We start from the raw sequence: 25,861 nt of genomic DNA on the forward strand, positions 1-25,861 counted from the left end.
GAGAATCACATACACAACTACCATTCACAACACATTGACAGGTAGTTCTACTTATCTCTCCCACTGTAGTGCTCATCACAAAGTGAATTGGTTTTCTGGTATTCCTGCTCACCCAAAATAACTTCCTGGTGGCTGGTGGCACTATACCACACCAATTGTGCCTTACTTCATTTGTACATAGTATAACTGGTTTGTCTTGTACAACAGACGCTCCTCGTGACCGCTCTTCACTAGCAACAGCTTTCTGTCATCAAATGCTAAATCTGGCATGATATTCAGTCAGAATGTTTATTTTCAGACTTGCATTGTACCATTCACCCACTGCATACTCCTTGCATGTATCAGACAGTGACTGTGCTGTAAACAGCTTGCTGTCCACATCGTCTGCTTGCCCTGAAAGGCTGTGACCCAGTACTTGCACTCATGCTATCTTCTGAGCCTCTGGCTGACACTCTTTAACAGATTCAGCCCTGTCAACAAGATTGTCCACTCTACTAACTCATCACCTCTTCTTTTACCTCAATTCAAATTGCTTCTGAGGAAATATGTGTGCTTGTACCATTTCTGACACAACATCTGCCAAACTATCAACAACTTCTTGTACATTCCCTTTAGTATCTAAAACAACACCACCATCTGCAGTTCCACCCTGCAGGATGCAAAAATCACTGACAATGCACTCTCTTGTGCATCTGGCCCAAGCTCTCCGGCTTCAACACAGCATCTGTTAAATCCCACCAGGGCTCATACAGCTGCACCTAAATCACTCACGTTGCAGTCCCCACACTTAATCACTTTGCTACAGCCCACACTAGTTCTGACTGCCTCAAACTCCATGAGTTCACTTGATATCACAGCTGGTACTTCTACGGTTTTCACCTTAACTTCAACAATGTCATTACTCTGTGCCTAGTTTAAATTCTCAGGAACTTATACTATGATATCATCTACAGGTAATTCAATCTCCCCACTCAAAAGATCATCCTCTCCTCTGTGACATTCTTCCCTACTCTTCCCAGGACTGGCCAGTTTGACTATATTAATGGTAGTCTGCCATCCTGCAGAAACAAATTAACTACTTACAAGCCCACTCCTCTCTCTTTCAGCTTATCCTTCTTCCTCCTCTCTGCAGCCTGTCTTTCCTTTTTCTTCTTCTTTTGCATAATCCACATATTCCTCACCTCCTGATAATTTCCGATCAATGAGTCATGTGCTCTCTCCATAACTTCTCATTAGACTCTGGAGATTTGTGATAAGCTGTTTCCTTCTAGTCTGCTTCAAGGCTTCTGATTTCTTGAACTGCTTTGCATTGCCCATTGCCTATCCACAGCTCGGTGCCTTCATTTAGATAAGCAATCTTATGCAGGTCACCATCTACGTTGTACACCTTACATCTGTCCAACCTGGTCCCTGCCCCACCCTCTATCACTACCTGGTCATCTTTTGTAAAATCATTACACAAAGGCTGCCTACCCTCTATTACATGATCCAGCCTAGCACTCAGCTTGAAAATGCTGGTGACCTGATACTACTCCCCTAATTTTAATTTCTCCTGTGATGGACGGCCTACATCTCTGCCATGACTGCTGCCTAGCAGTAGTAGTCTTGTTTTCTTATTATTTGTGCCTTTCCTATCCTTACTACTAATGGGCAGAGTCTACTGCACATATCCCACTCCATCACCATCTCAAAGCTTTTCTCCACTCAGCTCAGGCAGCTAGAACCTGTTGCTGGTATCAGAACAAAACTGTATGACTGTTTACTCCTCCTACAAACTGCCAGTTCCAAACTACACCCCTCACTTTTATCTTTCCTGATCTTCCCTAGTTCTGTCCTAGCTCAATCCAACTGTGCATGAAAAGCACAGATCTTCCCTTCTTGCTCCTCTATTAACCAATTCCTGTTGCATATTTTACAATTTCAGAAGAGGGCCTCTGCGACCTTCCCATAGTCCTCTCCACTACATTCCCCTGCCCCCCCCCCCCCCCCCCCCCAGTGAAACCATTACTACAGCTCCCAACAGTCTCCATTTATGGTCAAATAATAACTATAGTGAAGAAAAAGAAATTTAAATGTGAAATACTAAAGCAATATTGTGACATCTATTACATTTATTTCACAATGAAGAGAATGTAACCTACTGCAAGTTCAGTAATTCAGACGCAAGGTTGTTCTATAAGGTTAAACATACATGCACAAACATTTGACAGAAGTAAATTCTAATAGAAATTTAAAACAACTTGAGATGTTTCATAAGTCTAACACAGAGATGCCAAATCTCCCAGTGTGTGACAAGAAAAAAAAGACACTAGTGCAGCTATTCACAGCAAAGATTTTTTTATAAAAATATGTGCAATACATGTGACTGTACAGAGTTCATTACAAGCATTGAGTTTAGTATGTAAACCAAAGAAGACACAGAAAACAACTATCGGAACTTCAATATAAGAGAAAACCTACAATATAATACCCACTAAATATACTGCAGAAGGTATTTAGAATGTAAAACAGACAGAAAAGAACAAAAATACAATCAGAAAATATGATCAAAACTTATGTTTTGACAAGCACTATAATCATGCTTATCACTTGGCTGCCATCTTGCCCTCGCCTACTATATATGGTAAACACTAACTAAGAGAAGAGATAGGTTGCAGGACATGTGTAAAGACTTCAGGCATTAATGTCTATGAAGCTAGAGGGAGGTTTGGAAAGCAAAAATTGTAGGGGAAGACAGAGGTTAGAACATAGGCAACAAATAATTTAGGACATTTGTTGTATTTCCTACTCTAAGATGAAGAGATTAACAGAAGGGAGAAAATTATGTCAGGCCATATCAAACCTGTCATCAGACAAATAATTCACTCAATGTGTTGTGCCTAATTAAAGTTGTATAAACTACTCTCCTTCCACCAGAGTAAAGTCTATTTGAATCGGCGGGACACTGCTTTAAGATTGCAAAAGATGAATCACTCGACTCTTAAAAGAGTCAAATTGGTTTTAGTCTTCCTACAGCTGCTATCCAGACTTGGGTTTAATATGGTTTTCACAGATACTTTAGGTGACTGATGAAGCTGTATCTTTCCCCCAACATTCCTAATGTGGGACTCTCATATCATTGAAATGCTTAACTGTTAATGCAAGAAAAATCAATATTATCAAACCAATTACAGAACAATCAGAGTTACATCATAGGATGACTCTACTTTATAACTCAGGAGAAATGTACCAGAAAAATAAAGAAAATATGAAATAAAATCCCCTGTCATTTGCATCTTCTTGTAGAGCAATAAAAGCTCAAATAATCTATATATGCATATTAGTAAAATATCAATTGAGTTAGATTACTTCCCAGCTAAATGAGCAAAGACAACTACAGTATTATTAGTTCTGATGTATCTTCAGATTTTATTCTCATAATCAGAAATGAAAGTGTATTTCTTCTTAACTCCCCCTACTGGATCACAGAAGGGTGGCAGTAATGAAAACAAGAAAATGCATATTGTACAGCCAAACTTATTGAGGAAGATACGGAATCTTAGAGATATAGCATTTTTTTTAAATAAGAGAGCAACTAATTCATTCGTTCTTCTTGGAACTGTTACAGTGTGAAGACTGTATCAGTAGAAAAGAACTGAGGGGCCCAGAAATTATAGTTGTTTAAAACTGGTTATGTACTTTACTTGAATACTTTACTCAGATATTCGTTGCATATGTTCTAATCTTGGTCTTCCCCTACAATTTTTGCTTTACTCAGTACTTTGTGCACTTATTAAACTTCAGATATTGATTGCTAGGAGAGAAATCACATCACATTTAAATTATGTACCTACTGGGCGTGTGACCTGTAGCATCTATAGTTATGTCAGAAGGGTTGTCTGGAGGGGATCATTGATCCTGTTATACTTTGCTCTGCCTGCATAAAGCAGGTGCACCAGTAAACAAGAGGAAGTTGTACACTGTGCAACATGGCCTAATACATTTTCTCACAAACAAGAACATTAAAAGTGATGCATTTTGTCACGATTTATGCCCACAGTTTGGCGAAAGAATGTTTTCATGGCCACATATGAAGCACATAAGAAGTGTGGGAAAAATGAGAGAGTGTTGAAAATATGGATCACTTGTACCATCACTGTCCCAGCATCCCACTGTAGAACATCAAGGTTATTTGTGAACTTGTAAAAAGTGACATTTATCTGAGCCTGAAATATCTCAGATATGGAAATCAGTTATGGAAGTATCCAGTCTTTACCATTCAGAATGATTGCAGAATCATTAATTTACTGAATTTTGAGCTGCACATGTTACTATTTCTTGCAAATTTTTCACAATGTATGAGGAAGAAGGTGATGCTTTTTTGATAAAAACTGTCACATATTAAGAGACTTGGTCTATTATTGTACCACCGAATTGAAGAAGGCCAGTATGGGATGGTGAGGGAGCAGAGCAGTGATAGGACATTGATGGTAGTTTAGTTGTCTACAGGCAAAATTGTTCTGTTCATAACTTTCCTGCAAGAATGCTGGCTCATTTATTCTGCCCCCTGATGCAGTTTTCTTTGCCAAGTTTGAGCTGCATACCACTGGAAAAGCCACAGCATCTGATTCAGATGTGTTGGTGCTTCAATGCAATGCTACAACTCACACCATGACAATCTCAATGATGTTTTACCAATATCCAATTGTACCGCCCTTGAACATCGAGACTGCAGCCACTGATTTGTCACCATGTGACTTGCATATGTTTAGGTCACTCAAGTAAGTTCCTGGTAGAGTGTGCTTCATGGCCAACACAAAGGTGCAACAGTTACTTCACTACTGGTTTCAGTCACATCCTCATAATTGTTTTGAAAATGGCATTAAAAATTTTGTAACCAATGGAAAAATTTTATCAATAAGTTGGACGGGTCAGTAGAAAAATTACAGGTAATTAAATTTGAATAAATTTTGCTTAATAAAAAAAAATAACAAAATGCTTCTTTATATTTGATCTATTTTCATGATAGTAAAAATCTGTTTCAGTTGAATTGTACTTTACCCAATAATATTCAAAATGACAAAATAATTTCCGTGGTCTTGGGTTGAGTAGTATTCTGTTCTCTGTTCTCTGTTCAACAAGCTCGCATGTGACTCCCACATCTAAATAAATATACCCCAAAAGCCACTCTGCAGTGCATGTTGGAGGATACCTAGTACCAATAATTAGCAATTTTCTTTCCTATTCCAGTTGTGTACGTGCCTCTATAGGCATATATATCTATTATCGCATTATCATGATTCCTAAATGAGGGATGTGATGGTGGAAGCAGAAAAGTAACACTATCATTTTCAGATATATAGGATGACTAAAATTAAAGTTAAACTTTCAAAAAACTGTAGAAATAACAGATTAGATTAGATTAGATTAGATTAGTACTTGTTCCATAGATCATGAATACGACACTACGTAATGATGTGAAATGTGTCAGGTTAATAAAAGGAGTCTATACAAGATACTACATTTCACAAAATATTACATGACACTTAATTTTTTGGGGTGGGGGCGGGGGGTGGGGAGGGGGGGGGGCGGAATTACCCACTTAATATATCAAAAATTCATCTAATGATTAGAAGGAGTTGCCATTAAGAAATTCTTTTAATTTCCTTTTAAAAGCTATATGGCTATCTATCAGACTTTTGATGCTATTAGGTAAGTGACCAAAGACTTTTGTGGCAGCATAATTTACCCCCTTCTGAGCCAAAGTTAGATTTAACCTTGAGTAGTGAAGATCATCCTTTCTCCTAGTGTTGTAGCCATGTACACTGCTATTACTTTTGAATTTGTTCAGATTGTTAATAACAAATTTCATAAATGAATATATATATTGTGAGGCTACAGTGAAGATCTCTACCTCTTTAAATAAGTGTCTGCAGGATGATCTTGGATGAGCTCCAGCAATTATTCTGATTACACACTTTCATGCAATGAACACTCTTTTACTCAATGATGAGTTACCCCAGAATATGATGCCATATGAAAGCAGAGAATGAAAATAGGTGTGGTAATCTAATTTACTGAGATGTATATCGCCAAAATTTGCAATGACCCTAATAGCATAAGTATCTGAACTCAAACATTTCAGATCTGCAGTGTGTTTTTTCCAGTTCAACCCCTCATCAATGCATACACCTAGAAATATTGAATGTTCTACCTTAGCTACCAATTTCTGATCGAAGTCGATATTTATTAATGGTATCATTCCATTTACTGTGTGGAAATGTATGTACTGTGTTTTGTCAAAGTTTAATGAGAGCCCATTTGCAGAGAACCACTTAATGATTTTCTGAAAAATATCATTTACAATTTCACCAGTTAATTCTTGTCTGTTAGGTGTGATAGCCATACTTGTATCATCGGCAAAAAGTACCAGCTTTGCATCTTCGTGAATATAGAATGGCAATTCATTAATATATATTAAGAACAGCAGAGGACCCAAGACCGAACCTTGCGGCACCTCATTCTCGATTGTTCCTCAGTTTGAGAAATCGCCAATTTTTTGTGTATTATGTGAACTGCTTATTTCAAGTTTCTGCACTCTTCCAGTTAGGTATGATTTAAACCATTTGAGCACTGTCCCATTAATACCACAGTACTTGAGCTTATCTAGAAGTATTGAGCTTATCTAGAAGTATTCCATGATTTACACAATCAAAAGCCTTTGAGAGATCACAAAAAATCCCAATGGGCGACTTCCAGTTACTCAGAGCATTTAATATTTCATTAGTGAAAATATATATAGCATTTTCCATTGAAAAACCTTTCTGGAAACCAAACTGACATTTTGCTAAAACTTAATTTTTACAAAGGTGTGAAGCTACTCTACAATACATTACTTTTTCAAGAATTTTGGATAAGGCAATCAGAAGAGAGATTGGGCGGTAGTTGTTGACATCAAACATATCCCCTTTTTTATGCAGTGGTTTAACAATGGCATACTTCAGTCTATCTGGGAAAATGCCCTGCTTCAGAGAGCTATTACATATGTGGCTAAGAATCCCGCTTATTTCTTGGGAACAAGCTTTTATTATCCTGCTGGAAATACCATCAATTCCATGTGAGCTTTTATTCTTGAGAGAGTTTATTATCTTCCTAATTTCAGAAGGAGAGGTGGGTGGAATTTCAATTGTATCTAATGGTATGGGTAAGGCCTCTTCCATTAACTGCCTTGCTTCTTCTAATGAATATTTAGATCCTATTTTCTCAACAACATTTAAAAAATGATTATTCAAAATGTTTTCAATTTCCGGCTTGTTGTTTGTCAAGTTTCCATTCACTTTGATGGTAATGCCATCATCCTGTACTCTTGGTTGCCCTGCCTCCCTTGTAATAATGTTCCAAATTGTTTTGATTTTGTTATCAGAGGTATTAATCTCAGACATGATGCACATGCTTTTGGACTTTTTAATAACCTTTCTTAATGTAGCACAGTATTTTTTATAATATTTGGCTGTTTCTGGGTCATTACTCTTTCTTGTTGTTAGATACAATTCCCTTTCATGGTTACAATATATTTTTATTCCTTTAGTAAGCCACGGTTTTTTGCGTGGTTTCTTATAATTAGAGTTAACTACTTTCTTGGGGAAACAGTTTTCAAATTCTCTTACAAGTGTATCATGAAATAAGTTATATTTTAAATTAGCATAGCATCAAGTTCCTTGTACACCTCATCCCATTCTAACTGCTGAAGATTTTCTCTGAAATTTCTAATTGTTGAGTCATTAATTGAATGCACAACTTTGGAGGGTAGTTTTGAATTACTGAATGGAGCTATGTCATATACTGTAACTAGCTGAGCACCATTATCAGAAAGGCCATTCTCAACAGGACAAGAATTTATGTTTTTAAACTTAATTTGGTCTATAAAAGTGTTATCTATCAATGTGCTGCTGTCCTTTACTACCCAAGGAGGAAAATTAATGACAGATGTCAAATTGAAAGAACCGCGCAAGACTTCCAGGCCATTCTTCCTATTACCCTCTTTCAGTGAATCAACATTGAAGTCCCCACAAATAATAATTTGCTTTCCCCTATCTGCCAGGTAGCACAACAAGGCATCCAAGTTTTCCAGGAATAAATGAAAGTTTCCTGAAGGGGACCTATATACTGTTACAATTATAAAAGAGCCCTCCTTCAGTTTAAGTTGACAGGCACATTCTTCTATATGTTGCTCTACACAAAACTTTCTAGTATCGAAGCTTTTTACACAGTGATAACTTTTGACTTATATGGCAACTCCACCTCTCACCTTATTCTCTCTACTCATATGTGCAGTTAGTTTATAACCACTGATATTTACCTTCTCCATATCAGACACAATGTGATGCTCAGACAGGCATAGTATATCTATTACATTATCAGATTCAATGTCATCTAAACAAACCAGGAACTCATCAACTTTATTCTTCAATCCCAGAATATTTTGGTGAAAAATGGTAACTGGTCAGGATGACGTCAAATTGCAATGGAATATTATCAGAGAAGGGGGAAAACATATGGCAGAAGAAAAAAAAAAGTATGAAAATTGATCAATAGATGGCACTGTATGTGTCAGAATACATAAATGAAAACACCTGTCATGTGCATGACCCACTGAAGTTGGTATAAACATGTCAGGTACATGGCTTTTCCTCCTTTTGCGTCTGCGATGTTCACCATGACTGTCTCAATGCAGGATCGCACTCTGCTTGTAAAGCTGTATTACAAGAATGATGACTGGGCACACATCACTCTGCAGAAGTTTCAGACACTGCATGGTTTGAAAAAAAGGCGTTGGTCCAATGCCTGCCATGGGTGTGGAGAAAATAATTCGGAAATTCAAAAAGACGGGTTCCTTTTGGTGTGCAACCTGGTAGAGGGAGGAAACAAATTAATTCAACATCAGAGGAAGCAGTGGCCACAGCAGTGCAGGAGGAGACGATTGGTGGTGTGCAAATGTGTAGTGCATGGAGAATTGCCCAAACATTGGACATACCCGTGAGCACAGTGCATAAAATCATCTGAAACATCCTTCTTTGCTATCAATTCAAAATTATCCATGTGCACGAGTTGCTACCTGTTGACCTGCAACCAAGAGAGACATTTACTTTAGAATTTCTTGCTCGCATGGAAGTGGACAATGATTGGCCGTGGAAGATTTTGTGGACAGATGAAGCCCACTTCCATCTGACAGAATATGTCAGTACACAGAATTGTCAAATTTGGGCAACAGAAAATCCACATGCAAATCAACCAGTACCCCTTCATCCTGATAAGGTCACTGTGTGGTGTGGGTTTAGGTCATCATTTATCATAGGGCCATATGCACTATGGTAAGCACTATGAGTGTCTTTTGTGCAACCATGTCATTCCAGCTCTCCAACAGCATGGATGTGTGGATGGGATCATTTTTATGCAAGATGGCGCACCTCCACACATTGCAAATATAGTTAAGCAGCTGCTGAAGCACCATTTCAGAAATGCTAGAATTATCAGCCACCATTTCCCTACAGCCTGGCTGTCCCGATCAGCTGATCTTAATCCATGTGTCTTCTGGTTGTGAGTCTATCTGAAACATGTGTTCAGAGTTCCAATTGCAGACTTAGCTGCATTGAAGGCTTGCATTGCGCAACACATTCTGAATGTGACCCCGGAAACACTTCTATCAGTTGTGGAACATGCTGTTTCTTGATTTCAGTTGTTCCACAAAACGGTGGAAAGCATATTGAACATGTTTTGTGTCAGTCACACAGAAATTAATAATCCAATTTGATTTTGGTTGATGCTTTTTATGCAGTTTTTGGCCTCAGGACAGTTGAAAACCAATGTGATTGATGCTCTTTATGCGTGTTTTGGCCTCAGGACAATTAAAAACCTCTGTGATTGATGCTTTTTACGTGGTTTTCGGCCTCAGGATGATTAAAAATCGATTTTTCCCATCTGATGTGATATGACCTTGCCATGGTGGATGGGCTCACGTAACTAACAGCATCACACCTGTACACCCATGCACATTGAGTAGTACAGTTTGTTTAATGTCGAACATACACCTGAGGTATTGTTGTATGATTCATTTGTAGTCGACCATTATTAAATTATGATGCTTACACTGCCAACCATTGCTGCATTTTTTTACTATTTATTTTTCTTCTGCCATACATTTTCCCCTTCTCTGATAATGTGCCATTGCAGTTTGACATAATTCTGACCAGTGGTGTTATTTCTACAGCTATTTGAAAGTTTAACTTTAATTATAATCACCCTGTAGATTCTCTAAATTTATTCAATGGGGCTTCATAAGAATTATGTCATCTTTCTTCAAAAGATTCCCATTTAATTTTCCTGTGTGTTCTGTTACACTTTCATGTGAATCATATTGTCCTGTTATGATCCTAGCAGTGCATCTCTGAATTCATTCAGTATCTGTTGTACACCTATTTGATAAGGACTCCAAATGCTAGAACAGTGTTCTAGAACTGATCACACTAGTCTTGTATGCAATTTCTCTACCATATTCAGTGCACTTTTCTGGAATCCTTCCCGTAAATCTGTCTTCCATTTGTCTCCCATAATACTGAGTTTACATGATCATTTCAAGTCACTTCTTAATACTACCCTAAGTCCTTATTTGATATGATGTGTGCAAAATGTTCATTTTTAATCTTGTCATGGTTCTTTATGTTTTGTTTTGTGTGTGTTGTGAGAAATTTTTAAAATTCAGAATAAATGTCTCTGTAACTAGTAGATTATCTCGTTCATTCAGTTGCCTATTTTACTTTATCATTCAAACATGCTATGCTGAACTTATTTAATGCAAGATTATTCTGTGTTGTCTCCCTAAAACATTGTTTATTGGCACCTTAGCTATCTTCATTCTTATCCCTAACTACTTCACTTTTGAGGCCCAGGTGTACAAACAAATCAGAGAGGCTGTCACCCACTGTCACTGTCTGTCTCTTCCTAATCTGTAACATCCTATTTAAACTTAATGACCTCCCCAAACCATTATTTCTATTCCAAGATCCCTACATATGCAATGTTCCCACTGTGGAACCAGCTGGGTGCACCCATCCATTACAACCTACTCCTGTCCACCACTGGTAAATCAAACAATATCAGAGGTAGAGTAACCTGCAAAATCACTCATTGTTAATCAGCTAACTTACATCCACAGTGCTGTGTATCCCTCTTTCCTCAATAAGGAAAGCATCATTAGTTATGAAAGTTAGGCAGTGTGTAACTTTTAATTTTATGTCTCTGTCAGTGCTGAAAGTTTTGTCTCCTGATGGTAAGAAATATCCAACAGTTGTGTCTCATAATTTATTATTTGTTCAGTCTTTCACGTATTGTCTACCGTAAAACCCATCTTAAAGAACAGCATTCAGAAGTGCAGAATTAGTAAAAATTAATTGGTAGAAGTGCCCTCTGCAGATTATTTCTGTAAAGTATACTAACAACCAACTACAATTAGTGCTGATCTGCTCACGTGGATAAATATAATAATTGCTTTCTAATTAATTTATTATTACAATGCCTTACATTTAAAAAATGCTGCTTTTCCTGTCATTTTACACATCTACCACTTTTACCTAATACTTTACACAAAGCATAAACATTATGATCTTTCAGTTTACTAGAAAATTAGAATTTATGTTCAGTGTGAATGTTAGTGTTAACTAGAATTTATATCTCCAAGTGTAAATATTTCATTAAAATATAGAATAATGGCTAGTATTGGATCATAGTCCTGCATGGTATATTTCACATAGCCCATATAATTTTTTTTCTGATCTTTATTCAGTGTGCTTTTATACAGATCCACATTCTGTTTCTCATTTATTACAGACTAATTCAGCTGTGTAACAATGAATTAATACAATAACATTTTGCTCTTTTTGAGCTGGTCGAGTCAACTCATGGCCTTGTGACAACTGTGGCATACCAGATGGGCAGTTCACGTGCACCAGTGTATGCCCTGGAGGGGTCCGTCGCTGTAGCAGGAGCTGCATTAAGTTGGTTGCGTGACAATGTCTGTCTCTTGCATGACGTGTCAGAGACTGAAAGTCTTGCTAGTACTGTGAAAGACACCAATGATGTCTATTTTGTTCCTGCCTTCTCAGGGCTCTATGCTCCACATTGGCAGAAGGATGCGAGAGGGTAAAAGCCTTTATTGTTACTGTTTATTGCATTATTATGTGTTCCTATAAGTTTCTGAAATGTATCGTACATACATATAGCACTGGACCAGAAAAAGAGACCAAACATGAGGCTGAAATTCCTTTAAATGCAGATTTCATAACTGTCCATTTGAAGGAAATAAACTAAAGCACAGAAAAAAGTGCTGTAAATGTTATTAAGAGTGCTAAAGTCATAGAACAGATGGTTCCTATCTGGAATCCAAAAAGAATAAAATGAATATAGCATTTGGTGAGTGTCTCCAGATGTATACTGTATTTTACAGACTGTAACTTCCTATGGACTGTAAGATGCATCTTAATTTTCAAGCATTTTTTCTAATGTTTTTACCATTTTTATTATTAGATTGCAAAGCCAGACTAAAAAAAATCTTAGTTTATAAAACCGAACTGACTTTTAAACCCATGAAAATTGTCATCTGAATTTCTTCTTCTTCTTCTTCTTCATCATCATTGTCCTCTTCATATATAAGATGGTCTTCACTGCCATCAGGAGCATTACTTATGCCACACTTCTTCAAAAATTTAACAATTATGTCTTCTTTCATTCTTAGGCCATGACTGTTTTATCCACTGACACGCTTATTTGAATGTAGGTTGTTTTAAAGCTCCCTTCAGCATTAATTCATGTTGTTGGGTTTCATACATCATCTATTTGTTCTGTTCCTCTCTCATGTACACTTTAAATGGTTTATTTATTGAGACATCAAGGGGTTGCAGTTGTGAAGTAAGTCCTCTGAGAATGGCAGCAAGCTCTGTATTTCCCTGTATCAATTTGTCTTTCACAGAATTTTTCAAATGACTACTAAACTGATACAGCACAAGAAGTGAACTCATCTTCAATAAAGCATCTTTCTTTCTCTCCCATACTCCATTAATCCGTATTTTCATTCCACCATTTTAATGTACGTGAACAACACCTGGCAGTATTTCAGGAGGTTTTGTGCTTAAAAATGATCATTGGATTGAGTTTAATACTGCCAGCACAATATGAAAGGACAACAGCTTAGTGCATTTTTGCATGTCCACTTGTTTTTATAGTTACAGTTTTAGCACCTCTCATGGCAACAGTTCTGTTACTCACAAGGGAACCTCCCCATCGCACCCCCCTCAGATTTAGTTATAAGTTGGCACAGTGGATTGACCTTGAAAAACTGAACACAGATCAATCGAGAAAACAGGAAGAAGTTGTGTGGAACTATGAAAAAAATTAGTAAAATATACAAACTGAGTAGTCCATTCGAAGATAGGCAACATCAAGGACAATGAGAGTCAAGGAGCGCTGTGGTCCCGTGGTTAGCGAGAGCAGCTACGGAACGAGAGGTCGTAGGTTCAAGACTTCCCTCGAGTGAAAAGTTTAATTTTTTATTTTCAGTTTATGTGACAAACTCTTATGTTTTAATCACTTTTTTGGGAGTGATTATCACATCCACAAGAAAACCTAAATCGGGCAAGGTAGAAGAATCTTTTTACCCATTCGCTAAGTGTACAAGTTAGGTGGGCCAACAACATATTCCTGTCACGTGCTGTCACCAGTGTCGTATAGAATATATCAGATGTTTTTTCCTGTGGAGGAATCGGTTGACCTATGACCTTGCGATCAAATGTTTTCGGTTCCCATTGGAGAGGCATGTCCTTTCGTCTACTAATCGCACGGTTTTGCGGTGCGGTCGCAAAACACAGACACTAAACTTATTACAGTTAACAGAGACGTCAATGAGCGGACAGATCTTAACTTTGCGAAAATAAAGAAAGTAAAATTTTCAGTCGAGGGAAGACTTGAACCAAGGACCTCTGGTTCCGCAGCTACTCACGCTAACCACGGGACCACGGCGCTCCTGAGTTCACTTGTTCCTTGATGTTGCCTATGTTGCGCATGGACTACTCAGTTTGTATATTTTATTAATTTTTTTCATAGTTCCACACAACTTCTTCCTGTTTTCTCGATTGATCTGTGTTCAGTTGTTCAAGGCCTATCCACTGTGCCAACTTATAACTAAATCTGAGGGGGGTGTGATGGGGAGGTTCCCTTGTCAGCACATCAAATCTGAGGAGTTTTGTCCATGTTCACTAGTTGGCTTGGTTCCACAACTGGTTTTCTGTCAATGTAGAATATGAAAGCAATGGAAAGATAATATTTTCTCTTTATTCTCGTGTGGTATTTTCTGAGATATTTTGGTTTTGGTTTGCATGCCAGGTCTGTGATGCTTCATAAACCTGTAGAACCAACCAACTCCCCCCTTATAACTCCACTGCAGCACTAGCTTACAAGCATGTGTTTGAATCATTTTTGTATTAATTCCAATGCCATTTTGACAGTGTCTGTGAATCCATTTCAATACATCATCTACTAGTTTTGGCCATCCTGCAATCAGTCCTCTGTTTGCACATTTAGACTTGCTCATTTTTTTCAGTTCTTCTTTTGTAGCCCGCCAATCATGAATGGTTTTTCTGTTGGTGGAGGCCAAAATGATACTCAGCTGCTCTGTTTCTAGTTCCTTTGCATATGCTATTACTTTCAATTTATAGTCTGCATCATATGCACACCTTTTATTCTTTTCCATTTTGAAACTAGCTACTAACAAAAATATTGTACTATTACCGATAATGCAAATCACTTTTAATTCAAGTTCACTCGCACCGTTGACTGTAATGACACATCATAAGCTAGACAATGTTCTAGCTTTGTGATGGTGGGGTGGGAGGGAGACCGTGTTAGCAAGTTTGTGAATCCCCGCAACTCGTGCATCGCATTGATCCACTGCTGCTGCCTGTTGAATCTAATGTTGCCAGATAGAGATAGGTTTCCTGTGGCATCAAATACATGGTCATGTTTAAGAATGGTGGGAATTTTAAACCAAACACTGGACATTTTTATATTAATTTCAAGTATAAGATTCACCTCAATTTTTGAGGCAATTTTTCAAAGAAAAAAGTGCGTCTTTTAGTCCATAAAATATGGTATATAGGGTGAGGCATCTGAAACAGACCACCCAAAAGGTATTCAGAATGAGTAAATACATTGAGGTGTGATTTTCACTAGATTATGGCAGATGATGAGGCAAATTTTCTAATGTACACAAGTAATGCCAAATTGCGAAACCAATTTTTTTATGAAACTGGAAAGAACCTTTCAAGGGCTCTTGAGTGATATAATGCATGCAGAACTTGAGCAAATAGTAAATAGATAACAGTGCCACAAAACACTGTCTCAAGGTCAGAAGAAGAAGTCTCCCAAACAATTGCCCTATTGTACTAAATGTAAGCAAACATGTGACTGAGGTACAGTTCATGTGGGTAGCACATAAAATTGAGTAACAAATGTGAATACAAATATAAAAACTTTAAATCATTTGCCAGATTAACTAATTTCAATATGTAATAAGCTTTCAAAGGTTAATTAATATTGTTGTAATACAAGATTTATGTAATAATTTATTGATTAACTAGCAAAAATGTCTCTTCAAGATAAGAGAAAAATTCAGCTTTCCTTTCTGGCATATTAATCATTTTTATATTAAAGTATTTCTCTTTTCACAACATGATACTGAGTTCTTAGGATATGGACCCTGCTAATGGTATTAATGACTTGGGTAAATAATTACCGTAGGGTTAGGATCAACTATAACACACTCTGTTATGTTTGGAGTTTATGAGGGCAGGTACATTTCAGTGTGCAACAGCACCACTGTTCTAACAGTTTGATGTCATTTGCCATACAAGGAAACCATTTCCACTGTCCTAAGTGTCATATGTTTTCTGAAAGTCTGAATTAGCTCTGCTCATGGAGTAGACTTTCTGGAAATGGAGGCTACACCCCATTTCTCTCAAAGACTCTTACTCACTCTAGTTAGAAACAAAGTGTGAGAAGATCATGTAGGTGAATCGATCTCACTGCCCTTTGGTTTCTTCAGAAATTTTACTGGATTTTGGTATAATAATCCTCAGAAATTATTATGTTTGTGTACATTTTAGAAGGTTAAAATGCGGAGAAGAAGATTTTATTCTTAAATTTTCTATTACATTGTTGAATGCACAGGAGTAAAAGGTCCAGATTCATAATAGTGAATAAGATATAAAATTGGCTTCGTATTCAGGAGATTTTTTTCCTAAGAGAGATAGGTATGGAATGGTTTCTAGAGCACAATTAAATTCAAAGAAATGGAAATATATTTAGTTTTAACTTGAAGTTGTAGTGATTCGAGAATTTCTGTGTAAATTCTAGAACCACTCAGCCTTCTACCATCTCGAACACACGATATTCTAGATATGAGTGTGGGATTCCCTAAATTTAAGCCAGACAGAGATGTACAACTGACCCATTTCTTAATTGGGTTTAACCAAGCATTACCAAAAATTGGGAAGATTCTAAGAAAATTGAATTTGCTGTGGGGTACCTTCTAGGGGAAGCCTCAAAATGGGGAACGGTAAATATTGAGAATTTTTCCTCTTGGGAAGACTTTCGAATGAGATTTAAAGAGAAATACTGGTCTGACGGCACCCAAGAAAAGTTGATATCAGATCCATGGAACCCGGGCAGTGTCATCTATCCCCCAGGGATGTTAACATTCTGAATTAACAGGTGGAGTGACAACCGTCGGATCCTGAGTTGTTTTCAGTGTTTCTTCCAAAATAGTCTTCCTGCACTGAATTCCTTTGAAATCTTAAACTATTGAGTCATCAATCCTTTAAAATCTAGAACTATCCTAGAGTCTTATTGCTTAGGAAACTGGATATGACTATAAAATAGAGAACAACTTAAGAGAATCACAGAAATAAAGTGATATCTAAACGAAATAAACTGTATAGAGTATTATATTTGTGGAAAATGTAATAAGATGTGATTAGTTAAACAACTGCGATACCATAGTTTGTAGATTATCTACTTTGTATAGAGTATTTTATATCCCTTATGAGATGTGATATAGATGGGAGGTACAAAATTGTTAAGGCTTTCGTGGCCACTTGTTGACAAACTGCCTATTGGCTTCTGACTCGGGTTCTTCGGCCGACGTTCATCTAATGATTTTTCTGACGTTTCGCCAGCACGAGTGGCTGGCATTGTCAAAGCTTCACCCTCCATTGCCAGTGGTGAACTGGAGCCGAGCTCGCGGGCGCAGACTATATGTACCTGGCGCGCCAACGTCCGAGGGCTTCTCCGCAGTCATTACCGGTGCGGTTCTCCTCTTGCTACCTGCGACGGTCGTTCGCTGCAGTACGGGGAGCCAAGATCCGTTTACCTTAAGGCTTTCCTCTTTCTTGTTCAAACTGTTCATGTGTTTTTGTATTTCTACAGCTTCTCTGAACAAGCGCGTGTGATAATGCTTCTCTACAGCCAGAACTTCCGTGTCGGCAAATTTTATTATGTGGTCGGTCTCATTCAGTGCGTGCTCTGCCACGGCCGATTTCTCCACCTGCCCCAACCTGCAATGTCGCTTATGCTCTTTGATCCTGGTGTTGATGGATCGTCCAGTCATTCCGACATAAACTTTTCCGCATGTGCATGGTATATGGTATATTCCCGACATTGCAAGTGGGTCTCTTTTCTCCTTCGCCGATCTAAGACACTCTTTGATCTTCCTTGTCAGTTTGAAAATCGTCTTTACGCCATGTTTGCACAATATACGGCCGATTCTGTCCGTCACTCTGGGAATGTATGGCAGAAAGGCCGTACCCGACATTTCTTTTTCTGGTTCCTTACTTCGCCAAGTGTTTGGCTCTGTTACTCTTTTAATATAATTTGTGGAGTACCCATTGCTTCTCAGGACAGTTTCCAGGTGTTGCATTTCTCGTTTGAGGTGTTGCGGCTCACATATTCGTCCTGCTCTCGTTACGAGCGTACTAATCATGCCTCTTTTCTGGCTCGGGTGGTGGTTTGACAGTTTGTGCAGGTATCGGGCCCGTGTGTGTCAGTTTTCGATACACGCTGTGTCCCAGGGTTTCGCCGTCCCTTGTGACCAGCACATCTAGAAATGGCAGTTTCTTGTCCTTTTCTACTTCCATGCTAAATGTTATGTTGGCATGGAGGCTGTTCAAGAGTCTTAGGAAGTCACCGAGCTGTTCTTCACCATGGCTCCACACCACGAAAGTATCATCGACGTACCTGTACCACACCTTAGGTTTGCAAGTCGCCGAGTCCAGTGCGTGTGCTTCGAATTGTTCCATGAAGAAGTTGGCCACCACTGGACTGAGAGGACTACCCATGGCGACGCCTTCCAGCTGTTCGTAGAAATCGCCATTCCACGTGAAATAGCTCGTGGTGAGACATGCATGGAAGAGCTTTCTGATGTCCTGCGGGAAAATGGAACTGATGTGCTCCAGAACGTCACTGAGTGGCACTTTTGTAAATAACGAAACAACATCAAAGCTGACCAAGATGTCGTTTGGTGCAAGTTTCAGTTTCTTCAGCTTCTCAATGAAATGTCCTGAGTCCTTAATGTATGTGTCGGTCTTCCCCACGTGTGGCTGGAGCAGAGAGGCCAAGTGTTTTGCCAGTTTATATGTCGGTGATCCAGGAGCGCTAACGATCGGTCTCAGTGGAACGTTGTTCTTATGGATTTTGGGTAATCCATACAGCCGAGGTGGTAGGGCTTCTGTGTTGCGCAGGTTTCTCTGTATGTCCGCCGGCAGAGAAGACGCCTTGATTAATCGATTCGTATTCCGTGTGATACGCTGCGTCGGATCTGCGCTTAGTTTTCGGTACGTCATCGGATCTAATAGGTCTCGGATCTTTTGCTCATACTCTCCGGTCTTCATTACGACGGTCGCATTCCCCTTATCGGCAGGCAGTACCAATATACTCTTGTCAGCGTTGAGATTCTTAATGGCTTGTACCTCTTCTTTCTTTAGGTTGCAAGCTGGTGGTTTTGCTCGGCGCAGTCTCCTGGCTGTTTCCGTGTGTATTTCCTCTGCCCTTTCACAAGGAAGGGTCTGAATGGCTGCTTCGGTGTTGGCAATGATATCCTCCATAGGTATAGTTCTCGGGGTGATAGCGAAGTTTCCTCCTTTTTGAAGAACAGACACTTCCTCTTCAGTCGGTTGTCGTTCAGTGAGGTTGATCACTGTGTGTGACATGTGGCTCCCCGTACTGCAGCGAACGACCGTCGCAGGTAGCAAGAGGAGAACCGCACCGGAAATGAGTGCGGAGAAGCCCTCGGACGTTGGCGCGCCAGGTACATATAGTCTACACCCGCGAGCTCGGCTCCAGTTCACCACTGGCAATGGAGGGTGAAGCTTTGACAATGCCAGCCACTCGTGCTGGCGAAACGTCAGAAAAATCATTAGATGAACGTCGGCCGAAGAACCCGAGACAGAAGCCAACAGGCAGTTTGTCAACAAGTGGCCACGAAAGCCTTAACAATTTTGTATTACGCCTCTACGGGGAGGAGATTTGCAGATTGTACCGACGCCTTGACCAACGACGGAAGAAGAAAGCTCGACTGATGTGCTCTCTCGCCTTTCTGTCACGGTGCCGAGATGAATGTGCTACACCGAAGTTCTTGAGATGTAAGCGACTATTCACCACCGCCCAAGCACATCGTATCTACGACAGAATGGAACGAGCTTTTCTTCGTGAGCGAATACATACAACACGGAGAGACTTGGCAAGAACGGATCAGGATCTTCTGGACATTTTCTATCAACTAAGTAGCAGAATGCATTGAGACGACTGGGACAAGATCGACAGCATCACTCACAGGAGCATGCAGAATGAACTCGAGCGCTGCACCGAGCGACAGAAGAAAAAGTTTGAAAGATGCCGGAAGCAGACCGACAAGGCGATTCCCGACATGTCACACACAGTGGTCAACCTCACTGAACGACAATTGACCGAAGAGGAAGTGTCTGTTCTTCAAAAAGGAGGAAACTTCGCTATCACCCCGAGAACTATACCTATGGAGGATATCATTGCCAAGAGTAACTGAGCCAAACACTTGGCGAAGTAAGGAACCAGAAAAAGAAATGTCGGGTACGGCCTTTCTGCCATACATTCCCAGAGTGACGGACAGAATCGGCCGTATATTGCGCAAACATGGCGTAAAGACGATTTTCAAACCGACAAGGAAGATCAAAGAGTGTCTTAGATCGGCGAAGGAGAAAAGAGACTCACTTGCAATGTCGGGAATATACTGTATACCATGCACATGCGGAAAAATTTATGTCGGAATGACTGGACGATCCATCAACACCAGGATCAAAGAGCATAAGCGACATTGGCGGTTGGGGCAGGTGGAGAAATCGGCCGTGGCAGAGCACGCACTGAATGAGACCGACCACATAATAAAATTCGCTGACACGGAAGTTCTGGCTGTAGAGAAGCATTATCACACGCGCTTGTTCAGAGAAGCTGTAGAAGTACAAAAACACGCGAACAGTTTGAACAAGAAAGAGGAAAGCCTTAAGGTAAACGGATCCTGGCTCCCCGTACTGCAGCGAACGACCGTCACAGGTAGCAAGAGGAGAACCGCACTGGAAATGACTGCGGAGAAGCCCTCGGACGTTGGTGCGCCAGGTACATATAGTCTGCGCCCGCGAGCTTGGCTCCAGTTCACCACCGGCAATGGAGGGTGAAGCTTTGACAATGCCAGCCACTCGTGCTGGCGAAACGTCAGAAAAATCATTATATGACCGTCGGCCGAAGAACCCGAGACAGAAGCCAATAGGCAGTTTGTCATAGATGGGAGGGTTTGTATAAATTTTGAGAGGGGTGTGTATTGTAGATAAGAGCATGATTTACACGAACAGTTAAATCATGACTAACACAAAACACAGTGCACACCTTTCAAACAACCCTCACAAACAAGTGTGCCTGATTCTTCATCATTTGCCATTTACATAGGGTTGCTAGGATTTCCTTCGGGGACCTCGAAGGGTGAAGGTGGGACAAGTCCGTTCTGTAGGAGATGATTTAACACCAAACCTCCTCCGGCATCTCACTCAAGTACCTGAGAGGTAGGGATCCTGGGGAAGGGGGGTGGGAAGGGTTTCCTGTCTTTGGGGCTATCTTCTTTCTCTCCTTTGATCCTAGCATCCACATCTATTTTTTCCTTTCTTACTTCTCATTTGAGGACCTGTCTATGTTTTTCCTCTTTCCATATTCATAAACTTCTATTGCTGAAGTCCTTCCGCATTTCCAAGCTTTCTCATAACCTACATCTTATCTTTAGATACGAAGGCTGAAGAATCAGACTACACAAAGACACATCCACATATACACAAGTATACACTTAGACACTAACATACAGTTACAGACTAGAAAGCTTATCATGATGTGAGAACCGCCAAGTGTTGTAGGGGAAAATGTGTGTACATCTATAAATATGTACACGTATATAGGAAGCTATGATGGTTCTACATCGGATATACATGAGAAAAGGTGTATATAAACTAAGAAAGACGCATGAGCAAAGAGAGAAAATGGAAGCAGGAGAGAACTTTAATCATGCTGATCAATAAGAAATGTCAGTATAATAAATACTCTAATGAATTGAATGATAGTGGGACATGAATAATATATGTTGACATAATATCTTTTGAAAGTTATAGAAGTTGATAAGTAGAGGAGGACTCTAGGGAGTAAATGATGTATTAAAGAATAAATGTGAAGCTTAAGATAGATTTATATCCTTACCAGAAAATACTTAATTATGTTACACACAGAAATGTATACTAGGGTAATGAACCGTGAGGCCTACTCAGAAAGGATAAAGGGGCGTACCCAGCATTCACTAAGTATAAAGATCAGGCATACCTACGTGGAGATAGGATAACCTGTGGCCTAAAATATAGGGATGTTTTACAAGGGGCGTACCTACCAGAATGGAAAGAGGAAGTGCTCTCATAAGGTCAACCCATGAGCAAGGTGTAGGTACTGATTGTAGGAGAAGGGGGCAGTATCGTGACAAAAGTCACAAATTTTATAGAAATTATTTTGCAAAGGGTGAATTTATGGAAGACTAGCAATATTAAGTTTCGTGTAAATAAATGAGTGCCCAAAAGAACACTTATTTTGCCCAGAGTACCTCCAAACTACAACTAATGAAAATAGTACATACTAGGAAAAAGATAGTACAAAAAGTTAAGAATAGAAAATAGATTACTCGTGTGTCATAAACACCTGAAGTTTTCGATCGATAAAGAAAATAAAGAAAAAAAAAAGTCCTCACAATTCCTGAATATTAGTAAAGCTAACTAAAACCTTGAGTGAATGCTCATGTCTAATGTCAAAGTAAAATAAGAATGAATAGCAAAACAGTAAGCGAAAGATTGTTCATGATTATTGAAAGGAAATAAAAGTATACTGTTGAAATATAAAATGTTATTATGTGTGATATTAGTTGCATAATGATTATGTATAAAATATTGTGTTCAATTGGGGGGGGGGGGGGGGATATATGAAGTGATTCGAGAATTTCTGTATAAATTCTAGAAATACTCAGCCTTCTACCATCTCAAACAAACGATACTCTAAATAGGAGTGTGGGATGGTAGAATCCTACCCACTGCATGTCACATGTTTGTGTGTGCAGGTTTAAAGTCATTCACGAGAAGAAAGTAGATGCGGCGGTCAAACGGCATCGACAAGTACCTTTCGGACAAAACATAAATGAAACTTCCTGGCAGATTAAAACTGTGCGCTGGACCGAGACTCGAAGTCAGGAACTTTGCCTTTCGCGGGCAAGTGCTCTACCAACTGAGCTACCCAAGCACGACTCATGACCCAGATCCATAGATGTGTTAGTGAGTGGGTATAGAAGAATCATGGAATCTATATGCAGCTCTGTGCCTATTGTGTCCATGACTAAAGTTATGTAAAAGAAGAACAGTTGAAAAAGTAATCTTGTGAACTCGTAATCCAGCCTTATTAGAGGCAAGACCTATTTTATGATTCATGTGAAGTAGAGTCATGGTTATAATCAATCTCTTTTGTAAATGTAGTTAAATTTGTTTCTGATGTTGGACGGAGCAAGTGACTTACTAGAAGTCATATACGTATGTGGAAAGTGAGAAGTTTATCTGTATGGAGTTCAAATATACCGTTGGTTGACGAAAAGTAAAGTTCACATATCTACTTAATTCACAAGTAGAGAGAGAGGCTTAAATATTCCTGTACCTGGTATCATTCTACAGAGAAGAAGTCAAGAGAGTTTTCCAGTAGCCAGCTAGCCAGCAAAGAAGATCGGCTGCGAATTTCAAGTAAGGCACCTCGTATAAAAGAAGTGTGAAGTTTGTACGTCTACTTCACGCTTTAAATTGGCGTCAAAAATGTTAGAAAGTGACTCACAAATAATTGATGTTTCCAAAATGGAAAACAGAAAAAGAAAAAGAAAAATTATTTCTCCAAAGGTGAACTCTCAAATTCAATTCTCCAAGGTCACTCATTCACTTTTGACAACTGTCTATGTACAGTTATGTGTGGATTGTGATTTTTGTATGATTGTTGTTGTTGTTGTTGTTGTTGTTGTTGTGGCAGTGGTGGTAGTGGTCTTCAGTCCAGGAACTGGTTTGATGCAGCTCTCCATGCTACTCTATCCTGTGCAAGCTTCTTCATCTCCCAGTACCTACTGCAACCTACATCCTTCTGAATTTGCTTAGTGTATTGATCTCTTTGTCTCCCTCTACGATTTTTACCCTCCACACTGCCCTCCAGTACTAAATTGGTGTTTCCTTGATGCCTCAGAACATGTCCTACCAACCGATCCCTTCTTGTGGTCAAGTTGCGCCACAAATTTCTCCTCTCCCCAATTTTAGTCAACACCTTCTTATTAGTTATATGATCTACCCATCTAAACTTAAGCATTCTTCTGTAGCACCACATTTTGAAAGCTTCTATTCTCTTCTTTGTCTAAACTGTTTATCATCCACGTTTCACTTCCATACATGGCTACACTCCATACAAATACTTTCAGAAATGACTTCCTGACACTTAAATCCATACTCGATGTTAGCAAACTTCTCTTCTTCAGAAACGCTTTCCTTGCCATTGCCAGTCTACATTTTATATCCTCCTTTCAAGAGACTGTCCATTCCATTCAACTGCTCTTCCAGGTCCTTTGCTGTCTCTGACAGAATTACAATATCACCGGCGAACCTCAAAGTTTTTATTTCTTCTCTATGGATTTTAATTCCTACTCTGAATTTTTCTTTAGTTTCCTTTACTGCTTGCTCAATATACAGATTGAATAACATCAGGGATAGGCTACAACCCTGTCTCACTCCCTTCCCAACCGCTGCTTCCCTTTCATGCCCCTCGACTCTTATAACTGCCATCTGGTTTCTGTACAAGTTGTAAATAGCCTTTCGCTCCCTGTATTTTACCCCTGCCACCTTAAGAATGTGAAAGATACTATTCCAGCCAACATTGTCAAAAGCTAGAAATGTAGGTTTGCGTTTCCTTAATCTATCTTCTAAGATAAGTCATAGGGTCAGTATTGCCTCACGTGTTCCAACATTTATATGGAATCCAAACTGATCTTCCCCGAGGTCAGCTTCTACCAGTTTCTCCATTCGTCTGTAAACAATTCGTGTTAGTATTTTGCAGCCGTGCCTTATTAAACAGATACTCTGGCAATTTTCACATCTGTCAACACTTTCTCTCTTTGGGAATGGAATTATTATATTCTTCGTGAAGTCTGAGGGTATTTCACCTGTCTCATACATCTTGCTCACCATATGGTAGAGTTTTGTCAGGACTGGCTCTCCCAAGGCTATCAGTAGTTCTAATGGAATGTTGTCTACTCCCGGGGCCTTGTTTCGATTTAGGTCTTTCAGTGCTCTGTCAAATTCTTCACGCAGTATCATATCTCCCATTTCATCTTCATCTACATCCTCTTCCATTTCTATAATATTGTCCTCAAGAACATCACCCTTACATAGACCCTCTATATACTCCTTCCATCTTTCTGTTTTCACTTCTTTGCTTAGAACTGTGTTTCCATCTGAGCTCTTGATATTCATTCAAGTGGTTCTCTTTTCTCCAAAGGTCTCTTTAATTTTCCTGTAGGCGGTATCTATCTTACCCCTAGTGATATATGCCACTACATCCTTACATTTGTTCTCTTGCCATCCCTGCTTAGCCATTTTGTACTTCCTGTCAATCTCATTTTTGAGACGTTTGTATTTCTTTCTGCCTGCTTCATTTACTGCATTTTTATATTTTCTCCTTTCATCAGTTAAATTCAATACATCTTCTGTTACCCAGGGATTTCTACCAGCCCTCATATTTTTACCTACTTGATCCTCTGCTGCCTTCACTATTTCATTCCTCAAAGCTACCCATTCTTCTTCTACTGTATTTCTTTCCCCCATTCTTGTCAATCGTTTCCTAATTCTCTGCCTGAAACTCTCTACAACCTCTGTTTCTGTCAGTTTATCCAGGTCCCATCTCCTTAAATTCCCACCTTTTTGCAGTTTCTTCAGTTTTAATCTACAGTTCATAACCAATAGATTGTGGTCGTCAGAGTCCACATCTGCCCCTGGAAATGTCTTACAATTTAAAACCTGATTCCCAAATCTCTTTCTTACCGTTATATAATCAGTCTGAAACCTTCCAGTATCTCCAGGCCTCTCTCATGTATACAACCTTCTTTCATGGTTCTTGAACCAAGTGTTAGCTATGATTAAGTTATGCTCTGTGCAAAATTCTTCCA

At 39.2% G+C, this 25,861-nt stretch overlaps 1 protein-coding gene across 6 annotated transcripts in view; it reads left to right on the forward strand.

The window, feature by feature from the left end:
- Positions 1-25,861, forward strand: part of LOC126259565 (glycerol kinase) — a 179,913-nt gene that overhangs the window by 127,405 nt on the left and 26,647 nt on the right. For all 6 annotated transcript variants that reach the window (XM_049956469.1, XM_049956467.1, XM_049956468.1 and 3 more), the window contains exon 8: positions 11,918-12,174. In XM_049956469.1, the coding sequence (XP_049812426.1) occupies positions 11,918-12,174 (257 nt within the window). The remainder of the gene's footprint in view (positions 1-11,917; positions 12,175-25,861) is intronic.

The sequence above is a fragment of the Schistocerca nitens genome, chromosome 5, assembly GCF_023898315.1.
Source record: "Schistocerca nitens isolate TAMUIC-IGC-003100 chromosome 5, iqSchNite1.1, whole genome shotgun sequence".
NCBI classification, from domain to species: Eukaryota; Metazoa; Arthropoda; class Insecta; order Orthoptera; family Acrididae; genus Schistocerca; species Schistocerca nitens.